We start from the raw sequence: 14,856 nt of genomic DNA on the forward strand, positions 1-14,856 counted from the left end.
ATATTATTTTCTTGAGCCATAGCATATGGGCAGCTATGCATGTCCCACAAGTTTCCCTATGTTTCCTTCTGGTTTAGCTCTGGCAGCATGACCTTGACGTGTCCTTATCAGAATGTATACAGAAAGTTATGAAAACATATGCACTAAAGCTGATCTGCACTGTGGGAACAAGCGTAACTCAGAAATGGTGCACAAGACCTTGGATCTTATTTCAGCTAGGTGGACTTATACTAATTTTCGAAATTCTGATATCGATAGAATTATCTTGGCGCCACCTTTTGTTTGTAGTTTGTGTGTCCTAAAAAAATCACAACCTTTTTTCCCATGGAAATTTTGAAGTGAAATGCAAATATGACTGGTATATTTGTTTATTTGGCAAGAAAAAGTATGTGAAACCCCTTGGCATTAAGGGATGAGGAAAGGTATAGGATAGGTCCAGGTGTCCACGTAGAGTCAAGCTTCAGCATTTTGAGGAGGATACATCATCGCCCTAAGGGTAGAGCTAATTCCGGGTTGTATTGGTGCTGCTTGTACAGAGATTCAAGTCTTTGAAAATGAGCCATCTAGTCTTTTTTATGTAGGAGGACATGGTTTCTCTGCTGATGTGCACCAGTTCCTCCATCTGATCGATTCTGTGGAACCATTCAGAGATCTCGGGTACCTTTTTGGTAGAGTTCTATAATCTTGGGATGAGCGTTTTTAGTTGCGCTAAACAAATGAACAGTATGAGCGCTTGAATGTGGTGGGAGACATTTCGGTATGGTGAAGTAGGAAGGAGACGGGAAACCTTACTGTCTATGAGATTTCCTACTGTTCCATCAGGAGGTGGACTTGTGTCCAGAAAGGGTGTATTTTAGGGCAAGACCACCATATGTGTAAAAGTGTACCTCTCTTCGAGAGACCTCTCTAGCATCTGACAGAGTGGGTGACATAGCGTGAAGACATGTCAGCTTGTGGTACCATGGGCATCAGCATTTGTAGTTTTTTGTCTATTGTATATTTACGTTGATTAATCCTCTGAGGTGGTTCACATGTGACCAGTCTTCCTCTGCAAGTGGCAAGTCCAGGTCTCTTGCCCATGCCTCAGCAGCCCTATCTCCATTGGATTTGTGGGTTTGATATCCTGTAAGGTGGTGTTGAGAGTCTAAGTGGCAGAGTTTTTAATTTTCTGTGAGGTGCCAGTTATGATGTGGGTGTTGAGAAGGTGTTCAAAAAGTGCTTGATTTGGAGATAGGCTAGAATGGAAGGGGTACAGTCAGGTTGTGTTCCTGTAGGGATTGGTAAACATGAAAGGTGTTCTGTTCAAAAAAGATATGTGCCGGTGTTCTGCCATATAGTGTCCTCGTATCAGATAGTGTCCGCAGGAGATGTAGGAGATGCCGAAAATGCCCGAAGTTGATCAGCTGACCATCAGCTGTACACGGCGCTCGGGCACCTGTTAGCAATGGCAGTGTAAGAGGGCCCCTCGCGGGCTCGCTTCGCTCGCCACGCTTCGGGCACGGCCTCGCTGCGCTCGGCAAATATTTATTCTAACTCTATGTCCACTTGGATAGTAGGGAATGATCCTGGACAGAGGGTAAGAATAAATGCGCAGGCGCCGTGTACAGCTGACGATCAGCTGTTGAACTTCGGAGACTTTCGGCGTCTCTTTTGTCCTCCGTACTGCGCCTGCGCAGTACAGGGAGGACACTATATGATAGGGGACTGAATTCGATAAGACACCGGCAGTAAAGGCCCACCAAGTATGTATGAAGGATGAAAAGTCTGCTGGAGTCTCCGCCTGTTCTCCGGGCCGCTGTCGGAGCTTGGAGAGCAGGGTAGCAGTCCTTGTCTGCATGCCCCATCCCGCCTGTCCTCCGGGCAGCTGTTGGAGGAATCCAGCCTCTGGGTGGCGCTGCCGCATTGGGGTTGCGCCTGCCGCTCCTCACATTCTGGTGGTCAGGGATCGTGACTGGGTACAGAACTCTCCATAAATTGCTGAGCTCTGAGGCAGGGATCACAGTGGTCTAGCTGGCAGAGGTGATGACATAAGCATACCTGGGAACACAACCTTTATAATGCAGTGTGAGGAGGGGGAAGAATCAAACTTGGGCATGGTTTAGTTTACCTGCACCTGTTGTGAGTACAACCTAAAACTCTCAAACAAAAATTGCCATTCCCTGATGGTTTCCCGAAAGGCTACTATGAACGTTTCTTTATCTTTGGCCCCCTCCCCACCCCACCCCCCACCCCCTTGCTTTGTTTTGTAAAAAAAAAAAAAGAGAGAGAGTAATTATCTGCACTAGAAAGGGGGGAAAAAAAGCTTTAATTTGCATTTTGCTCAAACATGGTAACCATTCAACAGTAGATAACTATAGACTAACTTTATTAACCACTTCAAGTCTGGACACTTTCTCCCCTTTCAGTTCAGGTCATGGCTGAGTGCTGTCCCTTTTTTTTTTTTTTTTTTTTTTTTTTGATACAGAGCTTTCTTTTGGTGGGCTGTTGTGGCCTGAACAAACGCGGGCCACATGGCCCACACAAGTGTGAACCTAGCTCAAGAGATTCCAAATTCTAAAACATTGATGTGGTATATAATCTGAACTGGAATAGCTAAGCTACACTCCAAGCTTCTCCGAAGTGTTACAAAGGTGGTTACCAGCTGAGCACCATACTTCATATTTGATGGCAAAGGCTCAAAATGCACACATTCTGGATTGGAGTTTTCAACGGGTTATATTCCATAACTCATGTTGCCTAAAACAGCCTTATTTGTGGAAAGACTAACTCCTCCTTCCTTCCCCTTCTTTTTTTTTTTTTTTTTGCTAAACTGTTGACATGTCTATTTCATATGGTTGTAATTCCCTTATACGAAAAGCTTTTCTCCTGATAACTCAAATGCTTGATAAAGCCCTTTGAAAATGTTTTTCTGTTTACAGTAGTCATTTTGTCATTTTGCTGCCTGATAATCTGCTTTCATATCTCTGTTCTTCTAGCATGTTCCACCTTGGCTGTTGGCCAGTTGGATTCAGTAATCATTGCACCACCCCCTCTGGAAGATGGAGTCATTCTTACCTTGGAGCATTTACAGCCCTACTGGAGAGAGCTGGAAAGTCTTGTCCAAGACAATAAAGTTGTTGCTATAGGAACCTCGGATCTGGATAAACCACTCTTGGAGCAGCTTTACCTCTGGGCACAGGTGAGGCTCAGCACCCACTGGTAGTCTTAAGAGTGCAAAAAATTTCCCATTCTTTATATTTCACGAAGATTGTAATAGAATTAAAGAAGCCGCAACCTATTAAAAGGCCTTTTACGCTTGCAGTAATGTATTTTGCAGGACTTTTTTTTTTTTTTTTTTTTTTTTTTCCAGGTTTCATACCCAGTTTAATTTTTCATGTGGTTCTCAAAAGTCTCACTATGGGACCAGAATATTTATCAGGCATTTCCAGTGGGGGGTATGCTATATATACTGTGTATTTGCAAATAATTTTATGTAAAAATGTGGGTTTACTTAATACTCTACCCAGTAACTGTCCTTGAATATGTTCATAAAAGCACATCTGTAATGGTTGCGCATATTGAGCTAATGAAAGGCTATATGCAACATCCATTTTGTTCATGTCCCCCCGGCTCAGCTATGTCATGTGAAGGGCATAGCCACAGTGACCCTGCACCCCTCACCTTCTGTCAGTTATACAATAAACACATATTGCTAACTGATGCCAGGACCTTTTCCATCCACACACACATATATATATATATATATATATATATATATATATATATATATATATATATATATATATATATATATATATATATATATATATATATATACATACACACACACTGGTTAGCAGCCAAAACTCTTAACACATCTGCATATTTCATAACTTCTGAAATCGCACAGCCAGAATGTGCACATATTTACCTCCCTCAGTTAATTTATAGCATTTTGAGCCCAAACACCGCTACCCTAGGATTACTGGGAGCAGAATTGTCCCCTAAGTCCTCTCCTAGGCAAACTGGGCATCTGAAACCTGCCAAGGTTATATTCATTTTGAAGCTAAATTCAGGCTGGATAATCTGCATGTTAGGCTGTACCCGGTAGGTACTCAGATATGAGTACCTATAGAAAACTGTATCTGGGACATAATCATAAACCATAATGATATCCCAGAAACCACTCCTCAGACTATTAATCGGTCAGTTGCCCTCTGTCAACAGCCCTTTGATACCAGAGAAAAAGGGAATGCCAGGACAGTTTGACAGCTCTCGTTAGCATCAAACCAAGGAACACCTAACAGGACTTGAGAGCCTCTGCTCAGTTTTTGCTTATTCGCTGGACTCTGCTGAAACCAGGATTTGCAAGTATTCTATCTTTTCAACTCTATTTCTCTGTGTTGCATTTTTGTCTCTTTATAACACCCTTTTTCTGTAAATATTTTTTATTTGCACCATTTGGACCTTTTTCATTATTAAACCGGAAGTAAACCCTGCAAAGTAAAAGCATAATGGGCTAGTATGCATCGCATACTAGCCCGTTATGTTGTACTTGCCTACAAACGAAGCCTGTGATGTCCTCGCTGGTGGCCGCATCCATCTTCGCCCCTCTTCCTTCCGGGACTGGCCGGAGTCACGTGATGTCACGGGCGATCGTGCCCTTTTTTCAGTGCGCATTCGCTGATGATGGTGCAAGCGCATATGGTAAGCATATAGGCTTACCTGAATAAGGCTTACCTGTAGGTAACAGTATTGAAGTTCAGCCTGAGCTTGTTTGGCTGGGCTTCTCCTAAGGGTCACAGAAGTGCAATTCGTTTTGCACTCCTGTGACCCGCTTTCAACAGAGAGCGGTCTGAAGTCTGCTCTCTGCTGACTTCACTGGAATCAGTCCAGGCACCGTGTCGTCATGACAATGAAGTCTGGATTCGCCAGACGAATGGACTGACGGTCGTCTCAGCCTCTCAGCGAGCCGCTGAGACGGCCCTCCACAGCTCATCGCTCCAGTGAGTGCGGAGGAGCAGAGCAGGAGAGCTGCTGACTGACAGGCAGCAGGTCTCTGCTGGTGGAGCCGAGATAACCGAGCCATCGGCTGTGTTTGATGGCTCGGTTCTCAGTGTAGACGCCGGGGGACAGATGCAGCATTCGTTCATATACAGTGCAGCTCAGGTTTCAAAAAAAGACATTGGTGGTCTGTTTAGACCCCTTATGTCTCTCCAAAGAGCCCCCCCCCCCAAAAAAAAAGATTCAAACTAAAAAGTTGTAAAAAAAATAAATAAATCTGTAAGGGTAGATTTAGACATGTGTCTAAGACCCCTTTCACACTGGGGCTAGTTTTAGCAGTGCTCTACCGCTGTTATAGCAGCGCTTTTAGGGCGCTTTTAAGATGGGTCAAGTTTGGCGCAAAGCATCGCGGCATCTACTGCCTATTACAGCTTAAAGCAGAGCTCTAACCAAAAGGGGAAGCTCCGCTTGTTTGCACCCTCCCCAACTCCACTGCCACATTTGGCACCTTTTTTTTGGGTTCCCACTTCCGGGTAAGATCGCCGCGGCAATCTACAAAGCTGTTTTTCCCCTCCTCCTTCCCCCTGCAGACTTCTGAGACAGACAGAAAAATGCGGAACTATTCAGCAGGACTCATTCATGCGCAGAAGAAATCCAGCTGTTAAACCTGAAAAGGCTTCACTGTGCGGTTTCCCTTAGTGAAGATGCCGGCACCTGCACTCGAAGCCGATTGAAGAATCCGCTCTGGTGCCGACATCGCTGGATCCCTGGACAGGTAAATGTCCTTAAACGTCAGCAGCTACAGTAGTTGTATAGCTGCTAAATTGTCATTTGGGGGGGGGGGGGGGGGGGATTGGAGCTCCTCTTTAGGGGTGGGGGAAGTTTGGCCGGCAGCAAAACTGCAGCTTAACCGTATTTTTGCCACCCCCAATTGCAAGTCTAAACAAAACCAAAGGCCTTGTTCACGTGGGGTATACTACAGCACGGCCATGTTTAGCTGCACAGGGATGCAAGGGTGTTCCATGCAGACAATCCTATTGGTGTCAATTTGGACACAGCAGCTGCACAACAATGCACAGGTGTTCCATGCACGTGCGGGTAAACACAGCCCTCCATGAACGTACGATGTAGCACTCCCCATTGAGTGAGGCCTTAGTAGGAATTTAGCAGAAATTATGTAAGTTATGTTGTGGTGTTATGTGCAAATAAGTTTTTTTTTTTTTTCAGTGAAAATAGCAATGTGACAAACATTTGCGCAAGTATTGTGGGGCTAAAAAAAAAAAAAAAAAAATAATTAGCAACTTTTTTTTCTACAGGTCATGTGCTTTTAGAAAATGTATGGCTTGGGGGGGGGGGGGTCTTCAAAATCTGAAAGCTATAAATGAAAATATCCAAAATTTTTGAGACATTTTTGCGTACATTTTGGTTTTCAGAAAGGTGCAATTTAAAATTTACAAATGGTATTAACTCAACACAGGATAGCTTTTTATATTCATCAGAAATTTAGCAGAAATTATGTAAAATTGTGTGTTTTTATCTGCTAATAACGGTTTTGGTGTATTTTTAGCAACAATGTTTTGATAAACATTTTACGCAAATACCGCGGGGCCTTAAAAATCAGTAGCGCCTTCTTTTTATTCTACAGGTCATATGCTTTCAGAAAATATTTGATTTTGGAGGTGTTTCACAAATTCTGAAAGCTGTAAGGGAAAAATAAAAACCTTCAGATTTTTGGATATTTGCACTTTTGTGTCCGATTCTCATCGTTTTGCAAAAAAGACGCAATTTTTAAAAGTTACAAATATTTCTTATCTATTTAACTCGATACAGGTTAACCACTTAAGCCCCAGGCCATTTGGCTGCCCAAAGACCAGAGCACTTTTTGTGATTCGGCACAGCATCACTTTAACTGACAATTGCGCGGACGTGCGACGTGGTTCCCAAACAAAATTGACGTCCTTTTTTCCCCACAAATAGAGCTTTCTTTTGGTGGTATTTGATCACCTCTGTGGTTTTTTTGTTTTTTTTTTTTTCTTACTTTTTGCTATAATATCCCCAAAAAATATGTAAAAAAAAAATTTCCTCAGTTTAGGACGATACGTATTGTACATATTTTTGGTAAAAAAAAAATTGCAATAAGCATTTATTGATTGGTTTGCACAAAAGTTGTAGCGTCTACAAAATAGGGGATAGTTTTATGGCATTTTTATTTACTAGTAATGGCGGCGATCAGCGATTGAATTTTTTTTTTTCTTTCTTTTTTTTATCTCTATATATCGTGACTGCAACATTATGGTGGACAGATCAAACACTTTTGGCGCGATTTTGGAACCATTCACATTTTTATACAGCGATCAGTGCAATGAAAATTGCATTGATTACTGTGTAAATGTGACTGGCAGGGAAGGGGTTAACCACTAGGTGGCGCTGTAGGGGTTAAGTGTGTCCTAGGGAGCAATTCTAACTGAGGGGGGTGTGTGCCTATGTGTGACACGACACTGATCCCGATTACAGGGAGCGGTGATCAGTGTCCTGTCACTAGGCAGAACGGGGAAATGCTTGTTTACATCAGCATTTCCCCGTTTTTCCTCTGCGAGACGATCGCGGGTATGCCCGCGGACAGAGTCCATGGGACCCGCGATCACACTCGCAGCGTGCGCCCCCTAACCGCTTCTTGAAGGGCAGCGTACAGGTACGTGCTCTTCTGCCGATTTGTATATCGGTCGGCAAACAGTTAAGCTTTTATATTTAGTAGGGATTTTGTAAAATTTGCTGTTTTTAGCTGCTGATAATGATTTTAGTGGATTTGTAGCAAAAAATATTGTTTTCATAAACATTTGAGCAAATGTCGTGGGACCTTAATCAGTAGCACCTTTTTTCTTCTACTGGTCATGTGCTTTCAGAAAATATATGGCTTGGGGGATCTTTTATAAACTCTGAAAGCTATAAGCGAAAAATAAAAAAGCAAAGGAAAAAAATGTGGGTGGCAGTTAAAGGATTAATTGCTTGAATAACTTTAACCCAGTGACAATTACACTCAGGCTGCGGGCACCTAGATTGTAGGCCCGCGCGGTGGAAAAATCTTTGTGCAGGGTGGCGCTGAGAGTAACATTGTTATGCAAGAGACAGCACGATCTGAGATTGGCCAGTCCTTTGTCACGAGTTGATGAGAACTCTAGGGGTCTAAATCTGTCTGTCACAATATGTTTATATATCATTTTTGTGCATCACATTCTGCTATCCTTCTTTCTAGTGAAAATGCTTGGAAGGAGGATAGTGTTGGTAATAATAATGTATGGCTTGTGCAAGTGGTTAACAAATTAGAATATCTACTTCAACTTTTTTTTTTTTTTTTTTTTTTCCCCATTTAATCATAATGCCCGACTGGCTGGTTTTTGGTACAATTTTGTAATTTCATTTTGAGAAATGTATTTGTGATCTAAACATATTCTATGTTTTTATTTTTCAGATAAAGCCAAGTAGTAACCAAGTAAATCTTGCATCATGCTGTATAATGCCTCCTGATTTAACTGCTTTTGCAAAAGAATTTGACATTCAGTTACTAACTCACAGTGATTCTAAAGGTAACTAAGAAATGTTTGATTCTGGCTTGCACAGTGCTAGACCTCTCTGTATGACATACCGTCCTTATCGGTGTATAACACGCACCCGAATTTTAGGAGGGAAGTTTAAGTATAAAAACTTACATTTTAAATAGAGAACTTTGAAGCAAAATTAGGGTCACAGCTCATCAGTGCACCCTGCTCAGTGCCCATCTGCAGCCATTAAATTGACCAGCAATGCAGCCTGTTCAGTGCCCATCTGCAGCCTTGCCTTTCCCTCGCCAGTGTATGCTTATCCCTGCTGTTTCCGAGGGAAGAGGAGGAGCGAGCACCGCTGAATTACACTGAGCCGTGATCTTCTGTGTACCCAGCGCTCTGCCACTCACAGCTATGCCTCCTGGCCCTGCTCACATGATAGACAGAACAGTGGCCCAATGTGGGGCCAGGAGGCGTGGCTGTGAGTGACGGAGCGCTAGTTACACAGGAGATCGTGGCTCTCGCTCCTCTTCCCTCAGACAGCAGGGATCGGTGTATAACATGTACCCACGATTTTCTCCTGATTTTAAGGGGGGAAAAGTGCGTGTTATATGCCGATTAAATACGGTATATGGCTAATCTTAGTCGGCTTTGCTTTGCACTTAAAAGAACCAAGACTAGTGTGATGGCTCTTGGGGTTTAACCACTTCCTGACCACCTGCCATACATAGCCACCCTGCCGCAGTATATTACGCAAAATCGTGTACCTGTACATGATGTCAATGGCCACGGGGTAGCCAGTCAGCGGGCATGGCGGACGGGTGTCCACCAGCCACCTGTGATCGCTCCCTGCAGAGACACAAGTGTTCCTGATAATCGGAAGCACGGATCAGTGTTCATGCCATAAATATATCCCCTATATTGTAGACTCTAACTTTTTTGCACAAACCAATCAATATATGCTTATTGGGATTTTTATTTTACCAAAAATATGGGTCTGTACCTGCACTGCATAGGGGTCCACTGCTCATTTTTCTCTAGGGGAGAAGCAAAGGGAAAATTTACCTGATCCTCCTGACATCCTTGCACTCCAGCGGAGTAGGAGCTAAAGACCAGTAACAGTCCACCACTGGACTGTGGGGGAATGCAGTTTTCCAAAATGATCAGTTGACCTGTGCAGTGTGGGCACAGCCCCACTGTATGGGATAACTTTTTTTTTTTTTTTTTTTTGCCTGCAGTTGGGCTTTGGGGAAAAAAAAACAGCTGACTGTTGGCTATACTCTAACACAGCCCTCAAAAAATTCTGCTCGCAATTTGCAAGTGGATTTTGAGGGCTGGCGAGCTATGGCTGCCTGGGAGCGGGGCGGCGGGGGCGATCACTACCGGCAGCCTGGGTGGAATGAGAGTACTTCTCCCAGCAATCGTGGAGGAAAGAGACGGAGCTGCCCGGATGATCAGAGCACAGGGAACAAAACGATGACAGCTTTCATTTCACATTGCCGTGTTCCCTGCTGCTCGCTGTCAAATACAGCCCCTGTTCCTGGTCCCGGGGCTGTGATAGACAGATCACCTGTCTAATCGCATGAAAGATGATCTGTCCATCAAAGTTCCCCAGCCAGGCAGCGGGGCTGTATATGACCTTGAATGGCGGGAACACAGCAATTAAAATGAAAGCTGTTATCGCTGTGTTCCCTGCGCTGCGCTCTGATCATCCGGGCGACTCTCCTGCTTCTCTCCTCGTGGGCACAGGCTGGCTGCATTGGTGGGCACAGGCTGGCTGCATTGGTGGGCACGGATAAAGTTGTTAAATGTTTTATGCAGAATTAAGTTATAAAAATAATTAAATGTCATTTCATGAGATAATTTGAGGGCGTGTTTAGGGGCGGGATTGGGTGGGGCAACTGGTGGCGAGTAACCCTTGAGGCCTGGCTAGTAGTTCAGGACTTGAAATTTTGAGCCCCGCATTTTTATCTTTTTGTAACATTTTTTTTTTTCTTTATGTCTTCTTTTTTCACAATGCAGAAATCTTGTCTGAAGAAAGTTTCCAAGAAGTTCTGAGGGACAGTGTTGAGGGGAGTGATGCAGATGAATGGTCACCCGTGTGGGTCCTCAGATACTCAGTCATTGTTAAAACCCGTGGGATTATCAAATCAAAAGGCTACATTGTGCAAGCAAAGAGGAAAGCTCCCCATTAACAATTTGTTTGGGACAAACCACTGAAATGTTTTACCAGATGCACACAAATGTCTTTACACATAAAGAGATGTTCCTAAGACCAAATGACTTGTACACCAATATCAAAGCAATATCTGCAGCCACAATGTTTACAAGTTCCAAACTGCAAATGAAAATTGGAAAATATGTAAAAAGAATTTAATTTACCCTTGGGAATCTGACAATTGAAGGGTCCATTGTGTTCTTTTTCACATCACTAGGTGCCCCTGTTTAAATGATTGGTAATGTTGGAGGGAACAGCCTTTGTTCAGGCCATTACTACTACTAAAAAAAAAAAAAAAAAAAAAAAAAAAACATCTCAGTACTTCGAGCTGCTACATTTCTTGATGATTTTGTATAATATGACACTCAATGAGAATCCCCTGTTCTCCCCAGAAGTGATGAAAACTGATACAACCACCTTTTTTAATAGCTTTTATACGTTGTGCATTTTAATTATGACTTAGTATTCCTCACTCTCGCATACAAAACCAACTGACAGCGAGACACTTGTAATAAGGCATACATGTAGGCAACCATTGCTGACCTAGTAGTTGCCTGGCTTCAAAGTCATTGCCCCCAAAGCAAAGGTGCAGCAGAGTGGGTTAAAGCTCAGATCTGCAGACATGTTTTGGGTCAGTATTTCAGAAGTTACTAAAGCTAATAGATCAGCAGCCAGGCAAGTAGAATTTTCAAATGGAAGGGTCTGCAATAGTAGCCATATTTACCTAAGATTAGGTTTTCTCTAAAGACATTTTTAGGGCAAGTGGACAGTGTCATTTCAGAGAGGGCCCCCTGACCAACTGTTACTCTCCTTGCCTGCACTATCCCTGCCATTCCTTGCTTCATCATGGTGTGCAGCAATATCCAATATTTCCGGGTATAGGGGAGCATGTGATCACATCCCAAGTGACCGATGTAGTCTAGTAGCCATTTACTAGGCATGATCACTGTCACCTGACAGATGGAGTAATGTTGCAACCCTTTTTTAGTGTAGAACACTAGCCAGCACTGGGTATTTTGGTGCCAGGTGAGTGGAAGGGGCACTAAATGGGCAAGATGGTAGTGTCTTTTTTGCTTAAAAATGGTGCTCACTATCTGTTATAATACTGGATTCATTCCTATAACTGGGTTTATAAAATCCATCAAAACAAGACCAGTAAAAATTATAATACACAGTTGTGAAGGCAGCATTCGAGTGCTAAAGGCCACTTGAGATAGATATGGGGGAAAATTAAAGCGTGGCAATCCCCTTTTGTTGGGAGTATCTGCTCACTGTTCTATGCTGTGACTGTTACTGACACAGCACAGACCAGTTCAGTTAGAGCCATGTGCTCTGATCCCTCTGCCCCTCTCCGACCGTTGCTCTGCTAGGACCGGAAGAAAGGACAGTTTTTAACCCTGCCAGCTCTGCCCGTACTGTGTAGTTACTGCACAGGCAGAGGGATGTGAGCTTTCTGCAGATAGCTCATAGTCCGTATGCCAGGTCCAACCTGGCTGGGATTTGCAGAGTTTTCTATATTGAAAACTGCCGCATTACCTTTTGTTAATTGGGTGCAGACACTGCACCAATTTAATTTTCACTCTAATACATCTGCTTAATGTGGCAAACGCTGCTCACACCAGTGAGCTTAGGCAGGCCATTGATGATGCGATTTTTTTTTTTTTTTTTTTTTTTTTTTTTTTTTTTTTTTCCCCCCTTTCCTACAACCACAGGTTGTGCATTCAACACAGTCAGTGTTGATGGGGAATCCCTCCCAGAGAGCTATTGTGTTCTCCCAGTGGTGGCAGGGGGGAGGGGGGGGGGGGGGGGGAAACGCGGGGAGCCGTCCCTGCTGGTAGAACACAGTGATTATTGCTACTGGCTATAGCTGCTGGCAATTGCATGCTAGGAATTGGACATGCTGGTTGTACCAAAGTCAATTGATTGATCGACCTGGGCACAGTCAGCCTGCCTATACATGGATGAAATCTCGACCGGTCTCTATTGAAGCGGCTGAGATTCGAACTGCCTATGGCCTGCTTTAGTCCATGTCCCTGTCTACCATTTTACTGCTTTACAATGAACAAGCACAAACCATCTAACCTGCAGAGAATAATTCTGATTTTTATTGTCTAAGGAATATAGCAAGCTTTTTCTGTAACAATATGGCCTCTTCTCTAATATCCGTTACCAACTACTTGTTTTTGCGTAGGAAGCCTTAATGTACAATGTAAACATTGCACTTTGAAGGTTAGTCTGGTTTTATTGTCCTTATCTCTGGAGCTGTACAAACTTAATATCATGACCTTAGTGCTTGGCTAGGAAAATAAGTCTTTTGATTTATTACAGGACCTGACTGACAATTAACCTTTGTTTGTCCTGGCTTATATGCATTGTTTATCCCTCCAGTCCTACTAAAGTACTGGCTGGACAATAGCTACTCAGGTACCTCCCAGATGGGCTCCTTGTATTCTAATTGAATGTCATGTATGGCAGCTAGGGACTAAACAAACTTCCTTGACCTGCTACATTGTTTTTGACAGTTTGAGCATATTATGAAATCATCTCTGCAGATGTATCGCAGTGCAAAATACTTGACTGGTAATTCTAAAGAAAAGCCACTGAAACAATTCTCTTTAAATCTTTTTATGAAAAGGACTCCTGGCAGAAACTGATGCAAAGTAAATAAAAAAAGCTGCTATAACCTTTTAGACAAAGCCGACTGAATACACATTTGTGGCTCTTGCATGCTGAAAGTGAAATTGGCATTTCAGATATCTAAGGATTATTAAACATAATTATATGTTGGAGGGACTTGCTTGACCCTATCTGGATGACCTAGTCACCTAGGAAAGGCCGATAAAATGGGTACTCTATATTATAGTGACAGCTATGTGCAGTAAGCCAATCGGCTTGCTCAGGCTGATGCAGATGTTGGTGTAAATGTTTTAAAGTGGAGTTCCACCCAAAAGTGGAACTTCCGCTCATATGGCACCTTTTTGGGGGGGGAGCGGATACCTGTCTTTTGACTGTCCCCACTTTCTGGGAGTCTGGCCTGCAGCAAATTATGTCAGCGGCTCGGCTCCCTCCTTCTTCCCCTGCCGCCAGGCCAGTAGGAGATTGCAGCGGTGCCTCGCACATTCGCAGTAGGGACCCGGCGTGAAGCCGTAATGCTGCACTGCCGGGTGCCCTTACCCGCAATTGCGACGGCAGCACCTGACAGCTGATGGAAACGGTGTGGTGCCAAGATCGCTGGACTCCAGGACAGGTAAGTGTCCTATTAAAAGTCAGCAGCTGCAGTATGTGTAGCTGCTGGCTTTTAATTTTTGCAGGGGTGGGCGGACCTCCTCTTTTTATGTGATCTTGTTCATATGGTTATTTGTTTTATATGGCTGACTTTATGTATATGTGAACCAAACGTGGTGCCAGAATCCCGCAGCACCAAAATAGTAAAAGGTATTGTATTATATCATCAAAGATACATGTTTGTGTGTATATATGTAGTTGATTTAAAAAAAAAAAATGTATTGTAGAGCTTGAAATTATTTGTATTCATGTTGGGTAATCTGTTGCTTGTTACTTTTTAAAAGTTTTTGTTTTAAAAAATGGTGTTGTGTTTTAAGAAAAAAAGGTAAAGTGTAAAGGTGTTGCATACACTCAGTAAATCTGACCTGTACTGAACAAAATCAGCTGGAATCTGGTTGCTATGGGCAGCACCTCTGTATAGTTCTACCCCCGTTAGGGTCAATATGCAATGTGACAATACAAACTTTGTGCAATTAACTTTAGTTTTACCAAAATTATGTAATATGAGAACCTACCTATTCTATCCAGTCAACTATGAATTAAACTATGAATTAATTTGTATCAAACAGGCACTACATAGTTGGTAGATGTGTTTTTCATAGGTCACGTGACTCAAAAACCGCATCAGAAACTTAAAACAGGTGCATTATTGATGTGTTCTTACTGCATTTTCAATGCATTTTAACAGGGAGGTGTTTTATGTGTGGTGTGTTTTTTTTTTTTTTTTTTTTTTTTTTTTTTTTTTTTTTTTTTTTTTTTTTTTTTCTGACCAAAAATGCAGCAAGCAAGATTTTTTTAACACCACAATGGAAATGTAAGGGACCAGTGCGA

The 14,856-nt window shown here is 42.9% G+C and overlaps 1 protein-coding gene across 1 annotated transcript in view; it reads left to right on the plus strand.

Annotated features, from left to right (window-relative positions):
• Nucleotides 1-11,024, plus strand: part of GCLM (glutamate-cysteine ligase modifier subunit) — a 51,190-nt gene extending 40,166 nt beyond the window's left edge. Inside the window, exons 5-7 of the mRNA XM_073593115.1 lie at nt 2,976-3,178; nt 8,453-8,567; nt 10,545-11,024. Of these exons, the coding sequence (XP_073449216.1) occupies nt 2,976-3,178; nt 8,453-8,567; nt 10,545-10,717 (491 nt within the window). The 3' untranslated portion in view covers nt 10,718-11,024. The remainder of the gene's footprint in view (nt 1-2,975; nt 3,179-8,452; nt 8,568-10,544) is intronic.
• Nucleotides 11,025-14,856: the final 3,832 nt, after the last annotated feature.

The sequence above is a fragment of the Aquarana catesbeiana genome, linkage group LG07, assembly GCF_042186555.1.
Source record: "Aquarana catesbeiana isolate 2022-GZ linkage group LG07, ASM4218655v1, whole genome shotgun sequence".
Classification (NCBI taxonomy): Eukaryota; Metazoa; Chordata; class Amphibia; order Anura; family Ranidae; genus Aquarana; species Aquarana catesbeiana.